This window comes from Schistocerca americana, unplaced genomic scaffold (genome assembly GCF_021461395.2).
Source record: "Schistocerca americana isolate TAMUIC-IGC-003095 unplaced genomic scaffold, iqSchAmer2.1 HiC_scaffold_23, whole genome shotgun sequence".
NCBI lineage: Eukaryota > Metazoa > Arthropoda > Insecta > Orthoptera > Acrididae > Schistocerca > Schistocerca americana.
Window position 1 is genome coordinate 3,194,812 of NW_025725939.1, and position 25,456 is coordinate 3,220,267.

General features: G+C 43.9%; 1 protein-coding gene across 1 annotated transcript in view; it reads right to left on the reverse strand.

Moving 5' to 3' along the window:
• The window catches only part of LOC124575298 (piggyBac transposable element-derived protein 4-like), a 100,752-nt gene extending 83,921 nt beyond the window's left edge, over positions 1 to 16,831 (reverse strand). Inside the window, exon 1 of the mRNA XM_047131161.1 lies at positions 15,983 to 16,831. Within this exon, the coding sequence (XP_046987117.1) occupies positions 15,983 to 16,831 (849 nt within the window). The remainder of the gene's footprint in view (positions 1 to 15,982) is intronic.
• Positions 16,832 to 25,456: the final 8,625 nt, after the last annotated feature.

Here is a 25,456-nt window from a genome sequence, read left to right on the forward strand (position 1 = left end):
TATGACAACAATGGACACAAGAATTGTGCCACGGCAGCTTTTCAGGCGTGTCTCTCTCCTACATACTGTGTCACGAGAGCCGTATCCGCGTGTGGAGGGCTCCGAAGTGAACATAATATCGTCATATGCACACAGCCTTTGGCGTATTGGTGGAGGATGTGACTGGGCATACTGCTCAATCATTACTGGTTTGCATAGTGAAAAAGAGCAATAGTTGTGTAACTGCTCAAGCCAGTGGCACCATGATATCGTATCTAAAAAATACACTACAAAGTCGCAGGCTGCTAAACCTGCCATGACCTTCCTTGATGCTCTTGATGTTCAACACTTCTCCAGTTCAGCACGTCCTGCGGATGTATCATCCAGTGAAATTATCTGGTAAGAAGTTATCGGCAGACTGGCATGCCGTTATCACTGACCACTATGGTAATGGAGTCCATGACAGAGTAGAAGCACAATAACATACCCATACCTGTGATGCACTTCCATTACGACTCAAAACCCTGCGAGTCTTGAGCCATTGTTGCCGTCAGAGGTGGAAACTCGGTGTTCTAAAAGTCACACTTGTGTTGTGTGACCATTTCTCAACATTTCTTGTAGCAAAGTTGATGTCAGTACCCATCATTACTTGTCACAAGATGGTTCAGGGTGGCAGGAGAGAGGAGGCCGCCTAGGCGTCCTTTGGCAAGAAGCTCTGGGTGGTCTGGGCTGACACAGCAAAAATCACCACCCACGCCTTACCCCACATATACGGCTCACCGCCTCCATCAGAGTCGGACACTGCTGAGACAGCAGAGGAAAGAAGCCAGGCTTTAGTACTGTCAACTGAGGTTACTACACCTCCTGGTCCAACACCTGACTATTCTGTATCCTAAGTGACAAAATATGCTGTCTCAAATAACATTCGTGGGTAAAACTCTCATTAATGCTGCCCATTTTAGCCAGGCAGTATAAGCCACTGCCAGAAGATTTCGAGAAATGTTCCATGTCACTCACCGTCCTGATATGGTTCATCTAGCTGCCACTTCTAGATGTGGCTCCACTAGCTGTTACTGGCAGGTCCGAGGTCTGATGTTGCAGAGAGTCGAACTGGTGCCTTCAACCAGGGGTCCACTCACTGGTTGAATGCTGCTGACTCAACAACACCCAGCTGGTAGTCCAGTCTACGCACCTTGGCATGACCAGCTGATGAGTCAATGCATCCTTACTATATGCACACTTGGCTGCTGTCTCGTGCAAGCACACTAGTTCTGCAGGCTACAGTTGTGCCGCCCCCACAAGGGCTACCTCAGTGCACTGACAGGATTGTGCCTGCACCTCCTCCCTCCATGGCAGTCTGAAACTAGGCTGGCAGCCAAACTTTGCACTTCTCCACCTGCCCAAGTACTGACTCCATGGCACCTCACCTCGGCCTACCACTGCTGTAAACTGGCTGGTCTGTGAAGGCTGCTTGCTGAGTTCAGCACTCTGGGCTGACGTCTGACACCCGCTGCTAACGATAACAACTGCTATAACTAATAGAGTAAATAAATTAATCTTCTTTCACACTTCCCTGGTGTATTAACTGGCGTCCACTTGGCTCCTACACTTCTGCTGCCTAAACAATTCTCACCATCACCGCAATCAGTAGTGGGGTCCTAAGTACAAGCGCCATCTTGTTACCACTCTGAAACTTGTATGTCTTCAATTAACAAATTTAATGAAGTGTTTCTCTGCCATACTGTATACATACTGCTGCACTATAAACAGAAGTAAATTATTTTCTATGCTTTGGGTTACCTGGTTTTTAATGTTCTGCAGTATATTTTTCATACTTCAAATATGGTCACGATACAATGAGTTTCTAACATCTAATAGGACTCGACCTTACTTCCTTCACCAGCTCACTACATTATTGTAGTTATTATAAATCTCTTAGCCGGCTTTAAAATGGAAACAATTATTATCAGTGGACATTCAACTGGGTTCAAATCTTCCAACCAGGTAAACAACGCTCATAACCACTACAACTGGTAGTGTGATACCTGATTTAAGCGCCATCCTCGTGCACCACTGCAACTGGTGGAGTGTGACCTGCCATTGTGTAAGAAATGTGTGAAAGTGGAACACTGGAGTGTGACTGTTGAAGTAAGGGGTATAATGGTAAGAGATGAAGTGCAAATAATCAACTGATGACGATGGCAACCTCAAAACCACCAAACGGTATTCCTAGTAATATTTGATACTACAAGAGGCAATGTAGAAGTGATGTGTTTCGATTGGCATGTTACACAGGAAGTCCGTATGTTTGTGGCGAGTCTAGAGACAGTTAGAACTTCCGCATTAGAGATTACGTGGTGTGGCGATTTGCAGTCACAAAGATCAGCAATGTTAAGTTTCTAGGTAGAAGTGGAAAGAATCAGAGGATTGAGGGGGGGGGGGGGGGGTTGCATAGGTAAAGGGTATTGTGCAATCTTAGAGTTGCTTTTAAGTATCATGTTAAAGTAGATGTATGGAAATACTTGATGGAAATTGGGGACCGAATAGAGAAAGCTGTTGTCAGTGATGTATTGTTTCAAGGTTCATCTATGATGAACGACAAACGAATTAACTTCCACGCAATGTCATTAAAGCTCAGTTTTTGTGGTCAAATACTGGAAGGTACCAGTAAACTACTTTGGGTCAATGTAGGAACAGAATTACCTGCAAAGTTATAGTTATTGTGTGTGGTAGAAACACTGTGGAAGAACCATGAGTTGAATACATAACAAGATTTATAACTGTAAGAATGTGTATGTGAAATAGAGAGTGAACAAGTAGTGTCGACCAATGTGGATAATTTTGATATCGAAGACTTAAGGCTCTTTAAGGATTATTGATTGCCATTTTGGATGTTCTAGACAAGGATGACCTAGACAGGATACGTTGAGACTCCATCCATGCGCAAGCCACTGATACAACTGCATTACACACATGTCACATATTTTGAAGGAACGGAAGAAGTAGTCATCCAGTAATTATTGGCAGAATTCGAAGAACTTTTTAATCCTGGGGATCTATTACCAGCAATTCTGGTGAAGCATAGGATTCCAGTCGGAAACCAGTCGCCTTTGTACCATGAGCCGTACAGGTTATCCCCTCCCCCCCCCATCCACACATAGAAATGGAAGTGTTATTAATCAGCTGTCACTCAGAGTTGCATAAGTCTGTAGGGTACATCACTAGCAAATGTGGCTAAGATGTCTTCAGATAGAAAATGAAATATCGCTTTTCCTGTGATAACAGGTACCTTCAATGCGCGTATGGTTACTGACGAATATCCAGTACCCACTAATACGGAAACCCTGGAGAACTCGGCATAATATAAATAATGCTCCACATGGATTTAATCAGTTAGTACAGATGGACCAACCAAAAACTGCTTTTACAGTTCCTTGGGATCATTCCCAGTATTGGAGAAAACTGGCGAATCATGTTTCGAAGATTTTTGCATGAAGTTTTGAGCAGATTAAAACCATTGCAGTGTCTAGCGTACCTTGATGATATTGTATTTGCTGAGCATATTAAACAACATGTTGAAGACAGTTATAAAAGGTTAAATTCACCATGCCTCATCCTAAGCATAGAAATGTGCCATTTTATATTGAAACAAATGAATTACTTGGAACATGTAATTATCGAGTATGGAGAACATACCTGAGCTTAGTGCGAGCTGTGTGAAGTTTTCCAAGCACTGCAAATGACTAAGGTGGTAGAGTCCTTTTCAAGATTAGCAAATTAATATAAGTTCGCATTGAGTTTTGCTATTATGCCACGACCACCCCATTAATTTGCTGAATAAGAGTTTCGAGTTCGAATTGACAGCAGGAGGTCAAACCACATTTGAAAAATTAAAAGGGTTGCTACCAATTACTCACGTAACGGTCCCCATAGAGGTCTCTGATACATTTTAACAGTGAATACAATTGTTAAAGTCTTCTTTGCTCAACAAAAGTGTATTGTCAGTCGAGCATACGAGAAGCAGAGGCTAAAACGCTAAGAAGATGAACTGTCATTTCTCAGACTCTTATATTTATTAGTACATAAAAGACCCACAACCGAATGGGCCCTTTTGACCAAGAGCAGTGGAGTCCAGGGATACTATTGGCTGATCTCCCCTGCCATCCTCTCCCCACGACTCATGTCCCGTCCCTTGCCCAGGAGTGACCTTGAATTTGATAAACACAACTGTGTCAGATGTAATCTGACAATGCTGATGTCAGCGGTATTAGGGCTCGTATCCGCCCACTGCTACACTACTGACATACCTGTCTCTGTCATCGAAACTCAGTTGAAGTCGATACTCTGCCGATTTTGAACCAATGTTGGTGTTAGAGGTTACAGCTGTCTCTTTTAGATGTCTCAATTTGCATAACCCTGAATCACCTAGAGCTATATTCACATATTCTTCTAGTACACTGCACACGCACAGTAAGTTTGCTTGAACTACTTGCTATTCTTCCGTCACTGTATTTTTAACGTCCATTGACGTTCTTTTTGCACGTGAAACGCAGTCGTGACACAACGAGTTCGTAACATCTAACGGGATTCAAGTTTCCTTTCTTGGCCACCACATTATCTTGTTTAGCTTGTTTGTTTTTTTCTAGGCGTCTACTGAGAAACAGTTATTATTAAAACTCTCATCGACTATTAACTTAGAGAACATCCATTCGCTGACATGATATTCTATCTTCTATCTTTCTCTACTCTGCGGCTTGTTTGTTGTCATAACTATCTCTGAGTACCACTTTCCCCACTTGTTACTGTACCAATGTATTTGATACTACAAATTATACTAAAGTACTGTTGACTTGATTTAATGTGATTAGTGGAGGTTTTCATGGAGCTTCTTCATGGGAAACGTATCATACGAATAACGTTCAGGTTTTAATTTTGTGGTCGTGGTTGCCATGATCTGAATATAAGCAGCTTACTGTCAGCAGACACAGCGACACAGATACGCTGACGTACACCGACAGGGGTAAACACCATAAGACCGAAATGTCTCGTAACATAAGCAATGAGGTGAGATTGCTAGAACGAATTTAACTGACTTTCATAGCATGCAGCAGGGCACTATTTTCAGAATTTATATGGGTACATATAGGGATGAACATAATGTGAAACGTTCTTCACCTGAGTATAAAAGATTTTTAGGTCAAAAAGGTACTTGCCCTCGGCGAACATACATATTCAGTTAACGAATAAATTCTATTCTTTCAAGGGAACACATGAGATTCTACCAAATACCCGTCTCTGACCTTCACAGACTGTTTTCTAGTCACAACATTCCTTGGGTTTCGGACTCAAGATTTTTCGATAGTCACGTAGCCTGAACATACTTTTTTCTTCCACATACTCCTCAAAGCTTTTTTGCTCAATAATGTTCACGTCTGCGGAGCTTGTGGCCAGCGGAAGTGTTTGAACTCAGAAGAGTGTCCCCGCAACCACTCTACAGCAATTCTAGGCGTGTGGGGTGTCTCATTGCTATGCTGGAATTGCCCAGGTCCGTCGGAATGCAGAGGATATGAACGGTGGCAGATGATTAGACAGGATGCTTACGTACGGGTCACCTGTTAGAGTCGTATCTAGGCGAATCAGGGGTCCCATGTCAGCCCAACTGCACATGCCTCCACCAGACTGCATAGTCCTCTGATAACATGCAGGGTCCATGGATTCATGAGGTTCCCTCATACCTGTAAACAACCACTCACTGGATAAAATATGAAACGAGACTCGTCCGACCAGGCAATGTTTCCAGCCATCAACAATGGAATGTCGGTGTTGGACCCAGGCGAAGCGTGAAGCTTTGTGTCGTGCAGTCATCAAGGTTAGACGCGTGGGCCTTGGGCTCCGAAAGCCAATATCGATGTTGTTTCATTGAATTGTTTGCACGCTGACACTTGCTGATGGTTCAGCATTGAAATTTGCAGCAATTTGCGGAATGATTGCTCTTCTGTCACGTTGAACGATTCTCTTCAGTCGTTGATGGTCACGTTCTTGCAGGATCTTTCTCTGGCAGCAGAGATGTCGGAGATTTGATGTTTTATCGGATTCCTGATATTCACGGTACACGCGTGAAATGGAATCCCCACTTCAGCACTACTTCGGAGATGCTCCGTCCCATCGCTCGTGCGCCGACTATAATACAATGTCCAAACTCACATAAATCTTGATAACCTGCCACTGTAGAAGTAGTAACCGATCTAACAACTGCGTCAGATACTAGTTGTCCTCATTAGGCATTGCCAACCGCAGCGTAGTATTCTGCCTGTTTACATATCTCTGTATCTGAATACTCATGTCTATACCAGTTTCTCTGGCGCTTCATTGTTATGAATGCATGTGTGTTACCGAGAAAAACAGAGTAAGCAGACAGACCTTGCTGCTCCAATACAAAATCTGTTTCTCGATGTCGCGATTTCTCAAGTGCTTGCTTCGAAGAGTTGACTGCGACTGAGACGACACCAGTATGCCAGTGTAGATAATTTTTTATTGGTGCATATGGAGCCTGAAGATGGCGTGATGAACTGCCGAAACTTGTAGCGAAAACAAAATAAAATAGTTTCTAAATCTGCACAGCTGTTCGGCGAAATTCTTTGTTAAACATTTTACTAGCTGCTGTCCCACTTCCACAATGGATCAACACATACCTTTGCGATTGACGTCTGCCTAGTAAGTCATATGTGCTATGACTTCACAAGGAAACTGAAGAACCAGTATCTAACTGCAAACGCACGTCATTTTCACACGCACAAGCAATTTCCTGTCCCCGCGCTGTACACAACCAAGTGCCCTGTCTGCGAGTCACACGCACTGCTAGTCTGTCTCCAAGGTGCCCCAGTGTGCGGCCCAGACAACACACTGTGAGCAGGCGGGCAAGTTCGTGATCGCAACTGCATCTATCGCTATGCAGTGTAGTTATTGTGGTGTCACCGCCAGACACCACACTTGCTAGGTGGTAGCCTTTAAATCGGCCGCGGTCCGTTAGTATACGACGGACCCGCGTGTCGCCACTGTCAGTGATTGCAGACCGAGCGCCGCCACACGGCAGGTCTAGAGAGACGTCCTAGCACTCGCCCCAGTTGTACAGCCGACTTTGCTAGCAATGGTTCACTGACAAATTACGTTCTCATTTGCCGAGACGATAGTTAGCATAGCCTTCAGCAACGTCATTTGCTACGACCTAGCAAGGCGCCATTATCATTTGCTATTTATCTTGTGATGCATGTACCGTCAGACCGATGTTCACCAATTATGGATTAAAGTTAAGTATTCCAGAAGCTTCATACTATTTTTGCTACTATAAAGACCTTGTCATTTTCAATACCTCACGCCATCCTGCGTGGGCTTAAATGCGAGCCTTTCGGCTACCTCATAGTGGCTTGGCTGTCTCGCCAAGTCACAACAGTTTGGCGACGAGGATGGGATTTTGCGTTCGTATCTATACAGACTGATTTACTTGTGTAATGGCTTCGCCACAATCTCCAGATGTACTGTCCGAATTTTATCGCTTGCAGAATCAGCAGACGCAGGCCTTATTGGATGCCCTTGGACAGCTCGTCCAGGGTCAACGTGCAATGCAGCCGCCGCTCCACCGCTACCGCAGCCAAAACACGCAGTTGCACCACCTTTTCGTCCTTTTGATGCCGCACCGGAAAGCTGGACGGAGTGGTCACACCAATTTGGATTCCATCTGGCCGCCTACAGAATTCAAGGTAATGAGCAGCAGCCTTTTCTCCTTTCCGCCGTAGGCGTCCAGACGTACCATGTGATAGTGAAATTATTTCCCCGACGTGACATAGCAACTCTGTCCTACGAAGAAATTTTGTCTGCATTAGATGCATATTTCAAAGAATCAGTCAATGTCGTTGACAAAAGGTATACCATCTTTCATACGAAACGTACGGCTGGTCAAACTAATTGGGAGTGGGTTGCAACCTTGCAAGGCCTTACTAAGGATTGTGCTTTCGAGTGTCGATGTGGACTCCCTTATCCAGATACTATGGTACGTGATGCAATTGCACAGAACGTTTCTGATGTTCATATAAGGGAACAGATTTTGAAACTAGTCAATCCCTCCATTCAACAAGTGCTGGACATGTTGGATCGGCAAGACAAACTTGACTTTGCTCAGGAATCATTTGAAACTTCGCCACCCGTGTTTCACATTAACCGGCCGCCAGGCGCGTTGCACGGGACAGTAAACAGCCCTCGCGCCCGTCCGTGCAGCTGCCACCAAGCTCTCTGCCACGTGTGCTGCGCAAGCAAGCAAATGCAGTGATGAAATCATGCCCGCGGTGTGCTACTAGACATTCGCGTGAGAATTGCCCGTCACGCCAGGCTATTTGCTTTTTTTGTAATAAAAAAGGCAATGTTCAAAGTGCTTCCGATCGGAAGCACAAAACCATTCCCGGCCCTTTGCTTCGCGCCGGAATCGGCATCGAACCAAGGATATTCTGGTCCGTGAACCTTCGCCCATGGAAATTCATGTAGTTCATTCCACTCCGCCCAGTGCCACTCTCTCTAACAGTGACTGTGTTCGTCCCTCAAATAATGTGCGTCGCCAACGCCGGAAATCCCGTCAAGTCGCAAGTGATTCTGTACCCGTGTCAGTTCTCGTTGCACGAGACAGTCGCTCTTGTCGTCAGCAGGACAATAAACTTTTTGTAGACTTGGACATTAATGGGAACGTGATACCATTCCAGCTCAATACCGGCGCTGCAGTTTCTTTGATCAATCAAGACACGTACAAACAGCTGGGCACACCTCCGTTGCGTGCCGCAAATGTTAGGCTCAGTAGTTATTCAGGACAAGCAATCCCTGTGTTAGGACAGTGCAGCCTTCTTGCAACATACAAAGGACAAACAAAGCTTGTGTCATTGTACGTCCTTCGTTCTTCTTCTGCAGTGAACTTGTTTGGTTTCAATTTGTTTCAGTTGTTTAACTTGTCTATAGTAAATCAGGTCCTATCAGTGAACCAGACTGTGCCTTCAGACAGTGTTTCTCGTCTATGTGAAGGGTTTGCAGACATTTTTGCACCGGGCCTTGGTTGCGCTAAGACCTATAAAACACATTTGGAACTGAAAGTAAACGCGCAACCGAAATTTTTCAGAGCGCGCAATGTTCCCCACGCATTGCGTGATGAGGTCGCAAGAACATTACACGATTTGGAGTCATAAGGTGTGATTGAACGTGTGCAGGCTTCTCTCTGGGCATCACCCTTAGTCATTTTGCCAAAACCTTCCGGAAAATTGAGACTTTGTGTGGACTTAAAGGCAACAGTGAATCCACAACTAGTGACTGCAACTTATCCTTTACCCCGCCCCGAAGATCTTTTTGACAAACTGTGCCCAGTTAAATGTTTTTCAAAGTTGGACCTAGCAGATGCGTACTTGCAAATACCGGTAGACGAAGAATCCCAGCGCGTTTTGGTGGTTAACACGCATCTTGGTTTCTACCGATTCAAACGACTGCCTTTCGGGTGTGTATCTGCCCCAGCATTGTTTCAGTAATATCTACAAACTGTTTGTGCGTCGGCCTCTACTGCAGCAAACTACCTGCACGATATTGTGATCTCCGGAAAGACGGAAGAAGAACATTTAGCCAATCTCAGAACATTATATCAGGTCTTGCGACAAAATGGTCTTCGCTTGCGGAAGGATAAATGTGTGTTTTTTGCTCGTGACTTACCCTATCTGGGACACGTACTCAATGCCCAAGGCATACATCCCAGTCCAGAGCACCTCCGTGCCATACAAGACTTTCCTTCGCCGCAGAATTTGAAGCAGCTACAGAGTGTGCTGGGAAAAATAAATTATTATCATCGCTATGTGCGCCACGCCTCTTCCATTTCAGCTCCGCTTCATCGCTTACGCCGTAAAGGTGTTCCGTTCGTCTGGACGACGGAATGCGAACGCGCCTTTCGCCAGTTGAAATCGGCGTTGCTTTCCAATACATGCCTTACGCCATTCGATCCCCAGAAGCCCCTTTTGTTGATGGTGGATGCATCGGATTTCGGGATCGGTGCTGTGCTTGCGCACAAAGATGGATCGCACGATCGTCCTATTGCCTTTGCGTCCAAATTGCTCTCGTCTGCACAAAGAAATTATTCACAGATCGAGAAAGAAGCTTTGGCTCTCGTATTTGGTGTTACAAAGTTTCATGATTTCCTGTATGGTCGTCACTTTACCATCATCACAGACCACAAACCTTTGACATCGCTTTTTCATCCGAACAAGCCTGTACCTCCACGTACAGCGCAGAAATTCATTTGCTGGTCTATTTTCCTCTCGCAGTACCGCTACGATATCTTGTATCGGTCCACTGCTAAGCACGGAAACGCCGATGCGTTGTCCCGTTTGCCTGTTGCTGCGGATAGAGCATTCGATTCCTCCGAACTTGCTTGCATGTTTATTGATTCGGAAACCGATGACGTGGTCGAATCGTTTCCGATTGATTTTCGTCGTGTAGCTGCAGCCACAGCTGCAGACCCTGTCCTTGCTACCGTTCTGCGTTTTGTTGCTACGCAATGGCCCTTGTCAAAGTCACGGATCGGGGATCCGTTGGTTCGCCGATTTTTTGCTCACAAGGAGAGACTTTTTGTACGACGTGGTGTTTTGCTGTTGCGTTCTGATAATGATCAGTCCAGGGTCGTGGTCCCACGTTCGTTACAGTCCTCTGTCTTACGGCTTCTCCACCAAGGACATTGGGGTATAGTGCGAACGAAACAACTTGTTCGTCAGCACTGTACTTGGTTCGGAATCGATGCTGCGATTCGAATATGTGCTCTTCTTGCATGGCGTGTGCCGAACAACAATCCGCACCACCGCGGAAATTCTTTGCATGGCCGAAAGCCACTACCCCTTGGCAACGCTTACACATCGATTTAGCTGGTCCATTCTGGAATTCTCGATGGTTAGTTGTGGTAGATTCATTCAGTAATTTTCCTTTTGTTGTCCGGATGTCTTCCACGACGTCATCTGCCACCATCCAAGCGTTATCCGCTATCTTTTGCATTGAAGGTCATCCACAGACTATTGTTTCCGACAATGGCCCACAATTCATGTCCGCAGAATTTCAGTCATTCTGCAAGGCCAATGGTATTCAACATCTGCCGTCCGCGCCGTTTTCGCCGCAGTCAAACGGTGCCGCTGAACGATTGGTCCGGACTTTCAAGTCACAGATGTTGAAGTTCAAAGAGTCGCATTCTCGGGAGGACGCGTTGTTGCTCTTTTTGTCATCGTATCGCTCTCAGCCCCGAGATGGTCGCTCGCCGGCTGAGTTGCTCCACGGTCGTCCTCATCGCACCTTGAGGTCTTTGCTACATCCGCCGCATCAGGTTCCTGTGCAGCGGCAGACACCTGCTTTTGCTCTGGGCGACGTTGTCTACTATCGCAACTATCGAGGTTCACGGCGTTGGCTCGAAGGGCGCATTCTTCGCTGCCTCGGCCGCGCTATGTATCTGGTTTTGGGGGCCTCTGGTGAGGTGCGTCGGCATCTCAATCAGCTGCGCCTCTGTCGTCGCACGGGTTCTGCCGCTCCCCGTCTGCTTTCAGCGACGGTGCCGTCCGGTCAGCGCCCTGGGGACCCATCTACTGGCTCGCCTCAGCCCCAGGTGTTACCGACGCTGCCTTCAATTTTGCCCCAGGCGACGCGCCGCCGCCTGTTCTCTCGCCGGCGACGCCCGCAGTGGACGCGTTGCTGCAACCGCCGGGCGCCTCCCTGGGTCACGCGCCGCCGATCGCTTCCCGTGACCAGCTGTCCTCCGACATGGAACTCTTGCCCGCTCCGGACCACATGGCGTCTTCGCTCGTCGGGTGCCCCGACCTGATGGAGGTCGACCCTTCGGCCCCTCCTGTCTCTTTACGGGCGCATACACCGCATGTTGGCGTGCACCCTGGACTACGTTTCAGGCGTTTCCTAGCTCCCCTCGGACCGAATGGCAGGGTGCGGGTGGCACAGCCTCGCCTGTTGTTAGGCTCCCCACCTCGTCACATACGTCAACATGGGGTCCTCCCCACGGCGGGCGGAAGCCTTATAACACAACCGTACGCCGATATGCGGGGGAGGAATGTGGTGTCACCGCCAGACACCACACTTGCTAGGTGGTAGCCTTTAAATCGGCCGCGGTCAGTTAGTATACGTCGGACCCGCGTGTCGCCACTGTCAGTGATTGCAGACCGAGCGCCGCCACATGGCAGATCTAGAGAGACGTCCTAGCACTCGCCCGAGTTGTACAGCCGACTTTGCTAGCGATGGTTCACTGACAAATTACGTTCTCATTTGCCGAGACGATAGTTAGCATAGCCTTCAGCTACGTCATTTGCTACGACCTAGCAAGGCGCCATTATCATTTGCTATTTATCTTGTGATGCATGTACCGTCGGACCGATGTTCACCAATTATGGATTAAAGTTAAGTATTCCAGAAGCTACGTACTATTTTTGCTACTATAAAGACCTTGTCATTTTCAATACCTCACGCCATCCTGCGTGAGCTTAAACGCGTGCCTTTCGGCTTCCTCTCATAGTGGCTTGGCTGTCTCGCCGAGTCAAAACAGATATAAAACTGGCCCAATTACTTAATAAACATTTTTAGTTCTTCTGAAGAAGCGAATACATTCTCCCGCCCATAATCTAAAGCATACGTTGGATCCAGACAAATAAAAACATGGACTGTTTATGACTGAACTTCTTTGGGGGACGTCTCTCAAATGGAATGTCCCCCTACGCAACGTAGAGACCTTTAGACAAAAATCGATGCTCTTCTGTTCATTACAAAATATTGCCTATCACTCTAGACTGAAGCATGTTATAGCAAATTGTCGTAGCATAACGAAATTGTAACATACAAAAATTAGTGTCACATGTGTCTATACTTTGCCTTTATGACGGCTTTTATTCAGCTGGGAACACTTTCAATGAAACGCCTTAATGTCTGTGGGGAAATGGGAGCTCAGTCTTCTGTAACAACGAAAACCAGTAATTTTGGCTGCTTAGCTTTGGAGCGAATTCAGCGTTCTAACTCATTCCACATCTGTTGCATTAGGTTCATGTTAGTCTCGAGGCGGCCCAGTCCATTTCAGGAATATTATTGTTCAGAAATCGTTATTTCATAGTAGTTCCTTTTTAATAAGATGCGTTATTGTGTTGATAAAACAATCATTTCCTCCGAACTATTCCTCACCTGCATAATATCTTGATATCCTTACGTATTTAGTGTCTTCTTAAGTGCAATAACGGGACCAAGCCCTAACTACGAAGAACAACCCCACGCCATAAACCATAATCACCTTCGTACTTCTCTGATGACGGCTGGAGTAAACCACTGCAGATCCCTCGTTTCCAGTCGTCCACTGCTCAGTGGTGTCGCCCTTTGTATCGCTTCAAGTGCTGCTTAGCCCTGATAACAGAAATTTGTCGACCATCCCACTCCAATAGTTCTAGTGTCGTCTGCGGCTTGCTACGATCTGAAACGTAAAGTACGTGGGCAACGAATCATTTCATTAATCATCAAAAACTATGTTGTGCAGAAAAAGTAAGGCTTACCTAGTTGCTAAAAGGCAACTGACACGCGCTCAACGTCCAAAAAACACATAATAAAGGTAGCTTACACTATGTCTAACGTGAATTAGATGCTGGGCAATACAGCATACAAAATGGATACTATTATGGCAGTAATGAGGAAAATTCCACTGCCCAAAATGATATACTTCATGCAACAACTATGTGTTGCAAAAATAAGGATTGATGCTGTGTATAATCAATAGTATGAGACAACTGACCTGTTTTACACTCTCACTCGCTCAGAATCGTAACACGTGACTCAGATAGCTCACACTGCTATGATGGCCATCGTGGACAAAAGTACTTTTCTGCAATACACTCTTTGTCATGAGAGAGTCATTGTCTCACCGGGATTTCCTGTGGTTTGCAATTAAAAATTGAAGCTTCACAACAATTTTTTTCAAAAATGCGTATTAACAGACCATGATACACAACAAATTTAGAAGAATCCCTTTCATACTTTTTTCATGGAATCTGCCATCCGATGCATAAGAAATTTCTCGTAGTGAATCCACTCTACATTTTTTTATGAGTAGACCAACATCCACCTCTCGTGATAACATAAATAAATATTAATTAAAAAACTTGTTTTAACCAGGTACGCTTTTATTTAACGTAGAGCATCTTTCTTGCTTCTAGAGAGGAAGCCTGGACGTTTCTCTAGTCGGAGGTAAGTCCTAAAAGAAACCTATCTCAACAGATCCTAGCTTGGCTCTTTCTATAGTTATCAACATGTCTCTCAATTCGATTGAACGAAAGATAAGACTTAAAACTCAGATGTTGAAACTGGTATTGCTTCTAAAATGACAACCTAAAGCTGCTGACACTGTACTGGAAAAAACTTTTACACTTATTTCTGAACCGCTAGAGGGATTGGGAGTACTAATCGGATAGGAGAATAAGACATACTTAGACAAATGAGAAGAATTTTTTGTTCTTATGAAAAATGAGATTATGGTGAGGAAGGTGAAGTAGAGGCGTGAGCAAAAATTGTATTGGATGCATGGGATGGGCTGGCAACATTATTTTTTTTAGCAAACTAGCATCAAATCTAACCTACAGCAAGAGTGTGGATAATTGGCGAGTCACCAGTAGATGCCTATGGGAATGGTTTAATCATTCACAATACAGGCTACTCGAAAGCGAGAGGATTATATAATTTATTGTTTAAAAATTAGATCTATCAAAACGAGCTACTCAGCACTAGAGGCTTTGATGCACAGATTTTATGTTTAATTAATTTTTTAATAAAACATGCATTTTCTATGTCTGGTGGGGTTGCTAATAAAGGAAAACATGAATTAAAATTTTTTATTGTATTGATTTTGGTTTTAGATGGTGGTATATATAATATACCACCATGCCACTTAGGGCCGTACCTAAAGTTTTTGAGATATCTTGGTTTGTGCTTGTAACTCACCTTTAAATTCTACTCTAAGCAGTAATAATTAGTATAATTAATGTAAAATAATTTTATTTCTGGCAATTGGTCATTTACAATACAAAATCAAATTACAAACCTTACAAATAAAATATGTTTCTTATTCCTTTTTGTGAAAATCTTGAAAGCACCTTTTTGTTTTGCTAAGGCACAAAGGCACTTTGCATTCAGCGCACATCCAGAAAGTGCGCACTTGCTTCTTTTTTGTACTGCATTTCGCACAACGTCTGGCGGTAGTACGCTCTGGCTGGTGGGATGAATTGTCGAGACGCTGGCGTGAGGAAACATATGGCTTGTTTTTCTTTACGTGGACTTGACTCTCATGAAGTCTAGATGGCCTCAATGGTGTTTTCTGGGTTACTAAGCTTTGCAGGATACTCATCCTGAAGACTTTGGCAGTCATTTTTTCTCTATCGCCTAGTTCCTTCCAAATTATATAGCTGTTGACGATACTGACATCAAGCAGGTGAAAGAATATTCGGTGCCACCACTTTTTACTTCTCCGGCTTATTTCATATGATTTTTTCAGTTGGTCGAACTTGTCGACATTGTTCATGTGTGCATTGTAATCCATCACTGCTTGAGGACAAGGTAGCTCTATGCGTGAACCATCTCTTTCACGGCGAGTCACTGTAGTAACTTCAGGACTGTGAAAATTTGAAAGGAGATGAACAGCTCTCTTATCTTTCCACTTCAAGTAGAGGATGCCACAGTTGCTGACCCTCCAGTCAAATTCACCTCTGCTTAATTCTTTGTCTGTTTTTAATTTGGGTAAATGTTTCCTTGTTGGTTGAACTGTCCCACAGGCATATATGTTTCTCTGCTGTAAACCAGCCAACAAGTTATAGCTATGGAAATAGTTGTCGAAATAAAGATAATGGCCTTTATTTACGAGTTCAGAGGACAAACTCAGCACTACATGCTCCCCAAGGCCTGTTTGCACTGTGTCACCTACTTTTCCGGTGTAAATATCAAATTTCAAGTTGTAAGAGGTCTTGTCACACAGCATCCACACTTTGTAACCACGCTTTATGGGTTTATCTCTCATGTATTGTTTCATACTGTTGCGGCCTTTGAATTTGATCATTGACTCATCAATTGCTAGGTGTTTGCTGGGTTGGTAACACTTGGAAAAAGATTCAGATAGTATCTTGATCACTGGTCGCAGCTTGTACAGTTTGTCATAACCTGGGTGTCCTTTTTCTGGATGCAATGTGTTATCATTCAGATGAATGTTCCTCAGTAACCATCCAAACCGATTTACTGCCATCAGAGATGCAATATAACGATCATGAAGTTCTGGGGCACTAGACCAGTAGTCTCTGTATGCTGGCATACGCTTTATACCCATCAAAATGTTGATTCCCAGGAAAGTTCGTATTTCATTGTCAGTTGTTGGAGTGAAAGACTTGCCAGATTGCGTCGCATATAAATTTGTTTGGAAAACGATTAGCTGAACTAGCTCTTTTGGAAATATTTTTTCGAATATATCGATAGGTTCTGGATCATCAATGTCCCTAATAAAAGCACTTGGTCCTGATTCACTGTCGAACTGCATTCCTGAGGTAGCATTGAATTGTTGTCCCCAAGTTGGCGCTGTGTCAGCAGCGCGTTTTGGCGGAGTGGACTCACTTTCTTCCTCGCTCTCTGAAACTTCGCCTTCAGACGACACAATAGCCTCCGCAACAATGCTTGCTTCATAATCAGATTCGTCATCTGTGGTGTCAACAGTGGAATCCTCGTCTGATGGAATTTCACACAATAATCGTTCGATTTCTTCATCTCGTAAGCCTCTTCTTGACATTTTCATTTTCAAACAACAGCCTGAATCCAAGTAAAGAATACGTAAGCAAAACAAAATGGAGAAAGAGCTAAAATAAGTCACAACACAATTAAAAACTAAACTTTGTAGCGGAGGATTTCGAATTTTATACTAGGAAACGAAATGCAATAGAATACTGCTACATGCACGGTGGTACAAATAATATACCACCAAAATAAATTGTATATAAATAACGGAAGATTGTGCATATGAATGTATACATGGGTTCATACCGTAGCTGTGACGTCCAAGATATGGAAAAAACACAGGCGCAACAAGAAATTCGTTATAAACCACTATTCACACGCAAAAACCATGCACAACTCAGCACGCAGCTTTCACAGTTGTAATCTATGCAATTCTTGGCGGGAACTGATTCCTTATAGGCAGTGAGTGCCATCTGTCTGATAAGTAGAGAACTAGGTGAGCATATTAGAGTGGTGGTCGTGCAGTTAAACCACTGTGCAAAGAGCCAAGAAAATTTTCAAAAGGTGGTATACTATGTATACCACCGTGCTCCAAAGAGTTAACATCTTTAGCAACGCCCATAAGCTGAGTTGTCCCTTTCGCAAAGCATTACGTTCAAATTGTAGCTATAAATACTCTCAGATCGTGAAGCCTGCATTAAATAAAGTAGGTGTATCAAGAGTGAGATATACATATCGGTAAGAGAGGGGACGAAAATGCGCTTGAAGTTAGCGGTTGAAAGAGTCTCCGACAAATTTGTAGAACATATCAGTTTTGTTCACTGGAATAATTTGAATGACTTGCAATTAGTATCCTTACTAGCTTCTAAAACAGTAGGCATTAATTCATGCGATAATCAAATAATATCTACCGAAGAATAACTTAACAAAACATTGATTATTGCTTAAAGGTTTTAATGTATGAGAAGATTAGTATCGGAAACAGTCCCCCCAAGTACTGAAGAAGAATTAAAAAATAAAAAACGTTGGAGTCAGTGCTACTGAGTGTGTGGAGCGACGCAAATGAGCGAGTTCACTTCAGATGACACCCTGCAACATAACAGGTACGTGTAACCTTATCTCTTGCAAAATGCCGTCATGATTATTACGTGCAGGATTTTTTTACTCTATAAGACAAGTAAATTTTGGTGTGTCTCACACGAAAAATTTTTTAATGGGGAATATCTCTTACGCTTCTGTAGAGGCTTGCGGTTGTGAGAAGCAGCTGAGTGCAATAAGCCTTTCCAATTTTCAGCACTGGTTTTTTTCTTACTCTTCGAAAAAAAGACACATATAACTCAGCTTACTTAGGTTAATCTCTTTCCTCATACTTGCTGTTTATGGGAGACAGGTATTTCCAGTAATGTTACTGTGTGATTATGATCCAGTAGACAAGATAAAGAATATCTGATGATTCAGGGAAGGATGCTATAAAAGTTGGGAAAAGCTCTATAGAAAGCTTGGTGTGGGAGCTGAGCCATCATTGATATCATCACCACCACCAGAACCACCACCACAACAACAACCGTCATCGCAGCTGTCATGAGGGTTTTACACCCTAATCATACCTGTCATCATAGCTCTTGCTGCTGTGGAACCAAAAAATATAATCGTGAAACACGCACACACATATGCAATTTAATAACTCATGCATGTCTTATTTTTATTTAGTATGTATTTTACTATTAACAATATTACTGATCACTGGTGTTTGTTTCCTCATTTAATATTACAGAATATACGGTCCTCCTGATCTAGCATCATCATCATCGTCATTATCATCATCGTCCTCAGCTAGTGATCAAGTAAAACAGAACTTTATGCTACTATAAATAATGATGGAGGCATGGAAACCAGCGATGGACCTCTAGAATGTGTTTGTGAGCATTCGCCTTCCAAAAATCGAGTACTAACTGCCGTAATACTCAGTCATGATCCGAAACAGTTTCTTGTCGGATGTCCCCAGATTTTCACTGTCAGAGTTCAAGAGCCGAATCGATAACTGAAGATGAACGTCACATTACTCTGTAAACTCCTGCTGCCCAAGACAGATGACATTACGGAAATGTAATCTGAACACGAAGAGCACACCTCTATTGGTTTTTGATGACATTAGTGAATGGTACTCATCCAGTGTCTCAGTGTGACTTTTGAAAAAAAGGAGACTTTCAACGTTCGTCATTCAGCCTGGGAACGGAAGAAAGTTATTCTACTGGACGTTAACATCAGTGAAAATAAGGGTTTTACGCAGGAGTACACACTAAACTGCCGAAGGTAATAGCAAATAATCATACATCCAGTCAAATGATAATTCATGATTTAAGATGCCCATTCTAGCAGGATTATAACCTATAAGACAAGATGCACATCGTGTCTCTAAACGTATCCTATATGCAGATAAATTAAACTTGGCCAACTAACTATTCCTTATGGAGTTGAAACATGTTCGAACAATAGACTAAAGAGGTGCTTATAACTGTCTATCGCATCCAGCACTCAAATTATGATAGGATAATTGTAGTAGACAAACGAAAAAACACAGAGATCGGGGTACATATTACAAAACACCGTCGCGCGGAACTTGTTGTCTGTTAATGTTGCTGAATACTGATAACATAGATACATGTCATTTGAGTTACATAAACAACCTGTAGACCTGTGCAAAGACTAGCACTAATTCCTGTCATCATTATATAGTAATATTCTAACGCTGCCTGTGGTGTTTTTATTCCGAGGAAAAGTCATATCCATAAGTAGCTGAGAAAAAATGTATGTGTGACGAATGTACAATTTTAGGTTTTAACTTGAGTTTGCAACCTCCTTTCAAAGAATTTATTGTATTGCTCAGTGATCGATTTAAAGAAAGTGTCATTTGAGAGAATGGTTTCCAACCGTTTGCTTCCGAACCACACGCCTGGGTTCCACTGAAGTGACTTGGCGGAGCTGTTATTTTTATGCAAGTGAATCATGTGAGACGATTTCTGATATGATTATGGCCGCCCGACTACAATTAACAGATTTTGGATACGGAATGGTAGTTGGAGTTTGACGCATGGGAAATTGTTAGGAAATTCATTATTCCGAGACCCACAGTGTCAAAAGTGTGCCGAGAATACCAGATTTGAAGGATTGACCCTCACCATCGGCAGTGCAGTTGCTGACGGCGTCCACTTAACGACCGAGGCAGCTGCGTTTGCGTATTGTTGTCGGTGGTAACAGACAAGCGACAGTGCGTCAAATAACCGTAGAAACCAATGTGGGCTGCACGGCGAAGCTATGTGTTAGAATAGGGCAGTGACATTTGGTGTTAATGGGCTGTGGCAGCAGACATCCGACGCGAGTTCCTTTTCAAACACGACGACGTCATCCACAGCGCTCCTCCTGGGCTCGTGAAAATATCGGTTGGACCCCAGACGACGGTAAAAATGTGGCCTGGTCAGATGAGTCCCGATTTCAGCGGTAAGAGATGTTGATATTGTTCGAGTGTGCGCAGACATCACGAAGCAATGTACAGCAAGTCGTCAACAAGACACTGTGCAAGCCGGTGTTGGCTGCATAATGGCGTCGTAGTCGATACTTACATGAAGTGGACTGTGTGCGTCCTCTGGTCCAATTGAACCGATCATTGCCTGCAAATGGTTAAGTTCGGCTACTCAGAGACCATTTGCTGTTATTCGTAGCCTTCATGTTCCCAAACAACAATGGTACTTTTATGGATGACAGTGCGACATGTTACGGAGAAACAAGTGTTCGTGACTTGTTTCAAGAACAATCTGCACAATTGGAGCGAATGACTGGGCCACCCACATCGCCTCATGTGAATCCCATGGCACATTTTGCGATATAATCTAGAGATCAGTTCGGGAGAAACTTCTGCATCGGCAACACCTTGGCAATAATGGACGACTACAGAGGCTGCTTGCCTATATTCTTTTGCAGGGGACTACCAATGACTAGCTGAATAGATTACACATCGTGCTGCTGCTCTACGCTGGGAAAAAAGGAGGTCCTACGCCATATTAGGAGGTTTCCCATGACTTTCGGCACCTCATTGTGCACTGTAAGTAGCGAGACTGCCATTGCTCCAGAACCAGAGGGGCAGACAAGAGGGCCAAACACTGAGACTGTGAGCTCGGAAACAGTCGTATTTAGGCAGGATATAGCGTCATCGCAGCCAACGATGCAGTCGTTTGTCCTCTGTATCTAAAGGTGTCAGTGGACTTCTCACGGTCGTGCTGACTCAGTTATTGTCAGTTCCCCATGGCTTCGGAATTTCCATCAGTGCCACCACGCCGTGGAGCAGCTGAACTCAGAGGTTGTGGTCCTGTAGTGCAAGACTCGCAGAATGAGCCATTAGGTGGAGTCTGCACTTCTTGATTACAGCTCGGCTCAGTGTGGAAAAGTTTTCCTCTGCAACTTTGCACTCCTTCCTTGCCCCAGATTTTCTTGTAACTCACAGCATGAGCCAGATCTGGTTCCTTGGTACCAACGCCAAGTAATAACATCAAAAAGTTATAGACGCACCGAGGAACTTAATTTGACGTGCACCAATATTCACTCCATTGACTTTTCCCATACAACATTAGGGAATGTGTCTGTCTCTGAGCTCGGCTGTGTCTCAGTCTGGGCTGGGTTGCTCCCTCTGTCTGGCAGTGACAGGTGAAAAGCTGAACTGACACAAAGTAACCGATGAAAAAAAAAGTTTAAGAGCTCTAGTATTTATATTTCTTTGCAATAAAAGAAATTGTGATGTGACATATAGTGACGAGACAGATGTGCACAAACCATGTGAGAAATCAGATTTAATGTGGACATTAAATGACAAGAGCATACAGAGGATAATTTCATGCAAAATTTATTGCAGCTGCTGGGATAACTAACCGGAGCTGATTATTGATCGCATGTGTACTGAAGGAGGGTCATTGGGCTTAATGTTAGAAATACTGAGGTATGTGTGAGCAAGAAGATTAGTGAGGGGGGGGGACATAAATTATTACTATAAATCGCAGCATTTCACACTTTAAATACAGTCATTTATGTATGTATTTAATGCTTATCTTTGACCTTGGAGTCAATTTAGTATGAAGCCAGATTTGTGTATGAGCAGGTAAATAAAGCTTAACTTTGAGATTGTTAGCCCTTTAATGTTATTTCTGTGTATGTAAATAATGCAATATGACACCATTTTTATGATGGGAATAATGAATATCTCTGACTCTCAAGTATGTTATGAAAACCTTTGACTATCAAGTGGAAGTCACGAAATTTTTATTATATAAAAAGGAAGTGTGCTTTGGAAATAATGTAATTTGACACCATTTTTAAAAAATCATGTAAATACTACACTCTGATTATTTCTCAGTAATTTATTAAAATAAGAAACCATTTTGATGCGGTTGTGTGTGAGACAAGAAATTATTACTTTGCAAAAGGGACAATGGACATGTATAAGGTATTTATAGATTTGATGTTTACGTATAAATTATACTTAACTTTGTCCTTGAAATAATTTTTTAATATTATACTTGTATTATGTTTGAATACACGATCATCTTTGAGTTCTCATAGAAGTGATTGAACTAGACAACATTTATGTGCATCATAACCATTCGTAGACAACAGTAATTATACTTCCATGTTTCCATACCGTTTAGCGTTTACCCTTAATCATTTATTGTTTATCGTTTAGGATTTCCCATATCGCGTTTACTGTTAAGCACTCAGCGTTCACCATTTAGCATTTAGCGTTTACCGTTAACCGTTTAGAGTTTACTGTTTACCATTAGGCCTGCGGTACACCTTCACCTAAAATGGGATGCTAGTTCCTGCAAATGGTTTGCGCTTTGGGACTGTTAACTGTGTGGTGATACATACAATACCGGCCGTGTTCAATTAGAGAAACATTACTGCTGGAATCGAGGAAAGCACAAGCTAGTTCTGCAGCAAGGAGACGCTCTCTGTCAACGGCGTGTACCTTACGTCAGCCATTCGGAGGCGAGTTGCCACTGAAGTACCTCAAAACGTCTCAGCTGCGTCACTTCCTCGGCTGCGACTGCTCACAATGCTCAGAGAAATCACCGAACTTATCACAGTCAAAAAACGTACTCCAGGACTAGTCCTGCATTCAGTTGTGGCAGTAGAAACGGCTGTAGTACGTAGCCTTCCCACCTCCTCCCCCGAAAAGCAACCCACTTTTCGTCATTAAATCGCATATTCCCAATCTCCGTAACCATTTTATCTAAACTATCAAACGTGTGTGACCCGGTTTCCGGCGTATTCCTTCCGAAACATTAAGTACTGCCTTTTCTTCAAAATTTCTAAGCAGAGCGCCATCATTACCGTATGGGCACTCTCAATAGAATCCCCTAAAGATCCGCTCATCGCTCGTACCCCTAAAAAATGCCGCTCATTGAATTTCTTTAGTCTATGGGTTCCAAATTATCAAAGACAACTTTCCTCCAGACACCCCTAGTGAGCCAACACACTGCAGAACTTCAGCAAATAGTCCACTTAATTAGCAGACTGATAGTAGCTAAATAACGTGGAACGCAGCACTATATTTAATTGGCATCACATTGGCCTTGCAGTTAACCACAGTATTCTAGCATTTGGTCGTATCTAGACGTATCTAGACGTATCAGGGGTCCCATACCACTCCAAACGCACGTGCCCCACACCATTACAGAGCCTCCACCAGCTTGAGAAGTCCCCTGCTGACATGCAGGGTACATGAATTTATGAGGTTGTCTCCAAGCCCATACAAGTCCATCCTCTCGATACAATTTGAAACGAGACTCTCAGCCATCAATAGTCCAATGTCGGTATTGACGGGCCCAGGCGAGGCCTAAAGCAGTTATCAAGAGTACACGGTTCGATATTCAGCTCCGAAAGCCCATATCGGCGATGTTTCATGGCAGGCTGACACTTGTAGATGCCTCAACATTGAAATCTGCAGCATTTTGCGAAAGGGTAGCACTTCTGTCACGTTTGCGAAAAGGCAGAAGCATAGGTGTGGACATGAGAACGTGGATGGATACATCTGGAACTTACCATCTGCGTTGAGTTTAGCTATTTTTTTGCGTTTATTAAAATTGCTTACAGTCTTATGAGTGGAGTGACGGATTGTAATGAATTGTCGGTAAGGAGTGAGTTCCGTGCGTAATAATGGTTAATGTAAGGATTCATTTTAATTTACTTTGCTTGAGGAAGCTGACCAATGACAGCGGTCCTTCTGAGGTGTGTGGCAGGGTGATAGTAGTCCCTGTGCTCAAGTTGCTGTGAGGGTGGAGGAGGTGCCCGTCGCGGCCGCACTGCATCTCTTCGCTTGGAGCGAAATGGAGGCGCCACGAGATCAGCACCTGGAGGGAGGAGTTCTGTCTGCAGGGGAGAGCTTGTGGTGGTGATCAGCCGTCAATGCACGCTGAGATTAGTTACCAAGACTTGGGAACTGAGAAATGACGTGAGGAGGCTGGAGGAAGTGTTTCATGTCTTCAACGAGGAGCCAAGACCAGGGGTGTGCTCGGAAAAGTTTCAGGGAAATGCGAAAAGCTACAGAAACCTTATGAACGATTACGGGAACACATGCAGCAGCCAGTCAAAGTTATACAGCATTCGAGATGTCGATGAAATAAAGGTTGGCTATTTGCTTGTTGGAGAATTTTGAAGAGTGTTTTCGATATGGAAAACACCACTGACCTCTAAGAGTTCAACGGGAGTGTAGAGGCAGTGAAGAAATTGGCAGCGGGTAGCACGTCATTGGTCGAGTGGCACACCACGCAGATAACACGCTAGGAACGTGACTTCTTCAGCAATGTTACGGAAGGTGCAGAGCGAAGTGATGGAATATCCAAAGATATCAGGGGCGGCCATAACTAGCGATAGGGGAATCATACAAGCGCTGGTGGATGTATTGGCTGTGAGAGTGAAATGGCTGTTGTAATCACTAGTGGACTGCATTTGGGACACGTGGGTGGTGATGATGAGCTTGTAGGAAGCTCTTCAACAGATGTCACATGGGCAGCTGAGTCCATTTGTGTTATCATCAGAGCAATAGTTTTGGAGCTACGAAAGGTGCGAGGGTTACTTCCGCCAGACTTGGGGCTGATTACAGATCTCAGGGACAAGGCGACTGGAACTGAAAGGTGCGTTGTTGATTAATGGGGACGCATATGACATAACAGGGAAAATATTCCATCTACCAGCTATGCTCATGGGGACAACCAAGCTAAATGTAAGAAAGGCGTAGTTGTAGCGGCTAGAGTAACCGCTAGAGGATCTTCCGATGCGAATTTCAGCCTCCTTCAGTAACACACTGATTTCAGAACGTATCCATTCCCGAAACGACTCACAGCTATGTAAGAAGGACGGATTTTAGAAGAGCTGTTGATGTAGCATGTGCAGGAGAATGGGGCAGAGGAACGACCAAACTGCGACCATGCGCATAAGATACCTGGTACTGTTGTGATTATGACGCTACTGTTTGTAGACTTCATCTTCCTATCTGTAAACCCACCCATAAGTGTGATCCACTGGTAGTATACATTCTCGTAGAATGGATCCCTGGGTCTCGAAGGTGAGTGCATGGGAAATATTGTACCGTGTGTGTTCATGAGGAATGTGTTAGGATAGAAGGCCCTGAGCA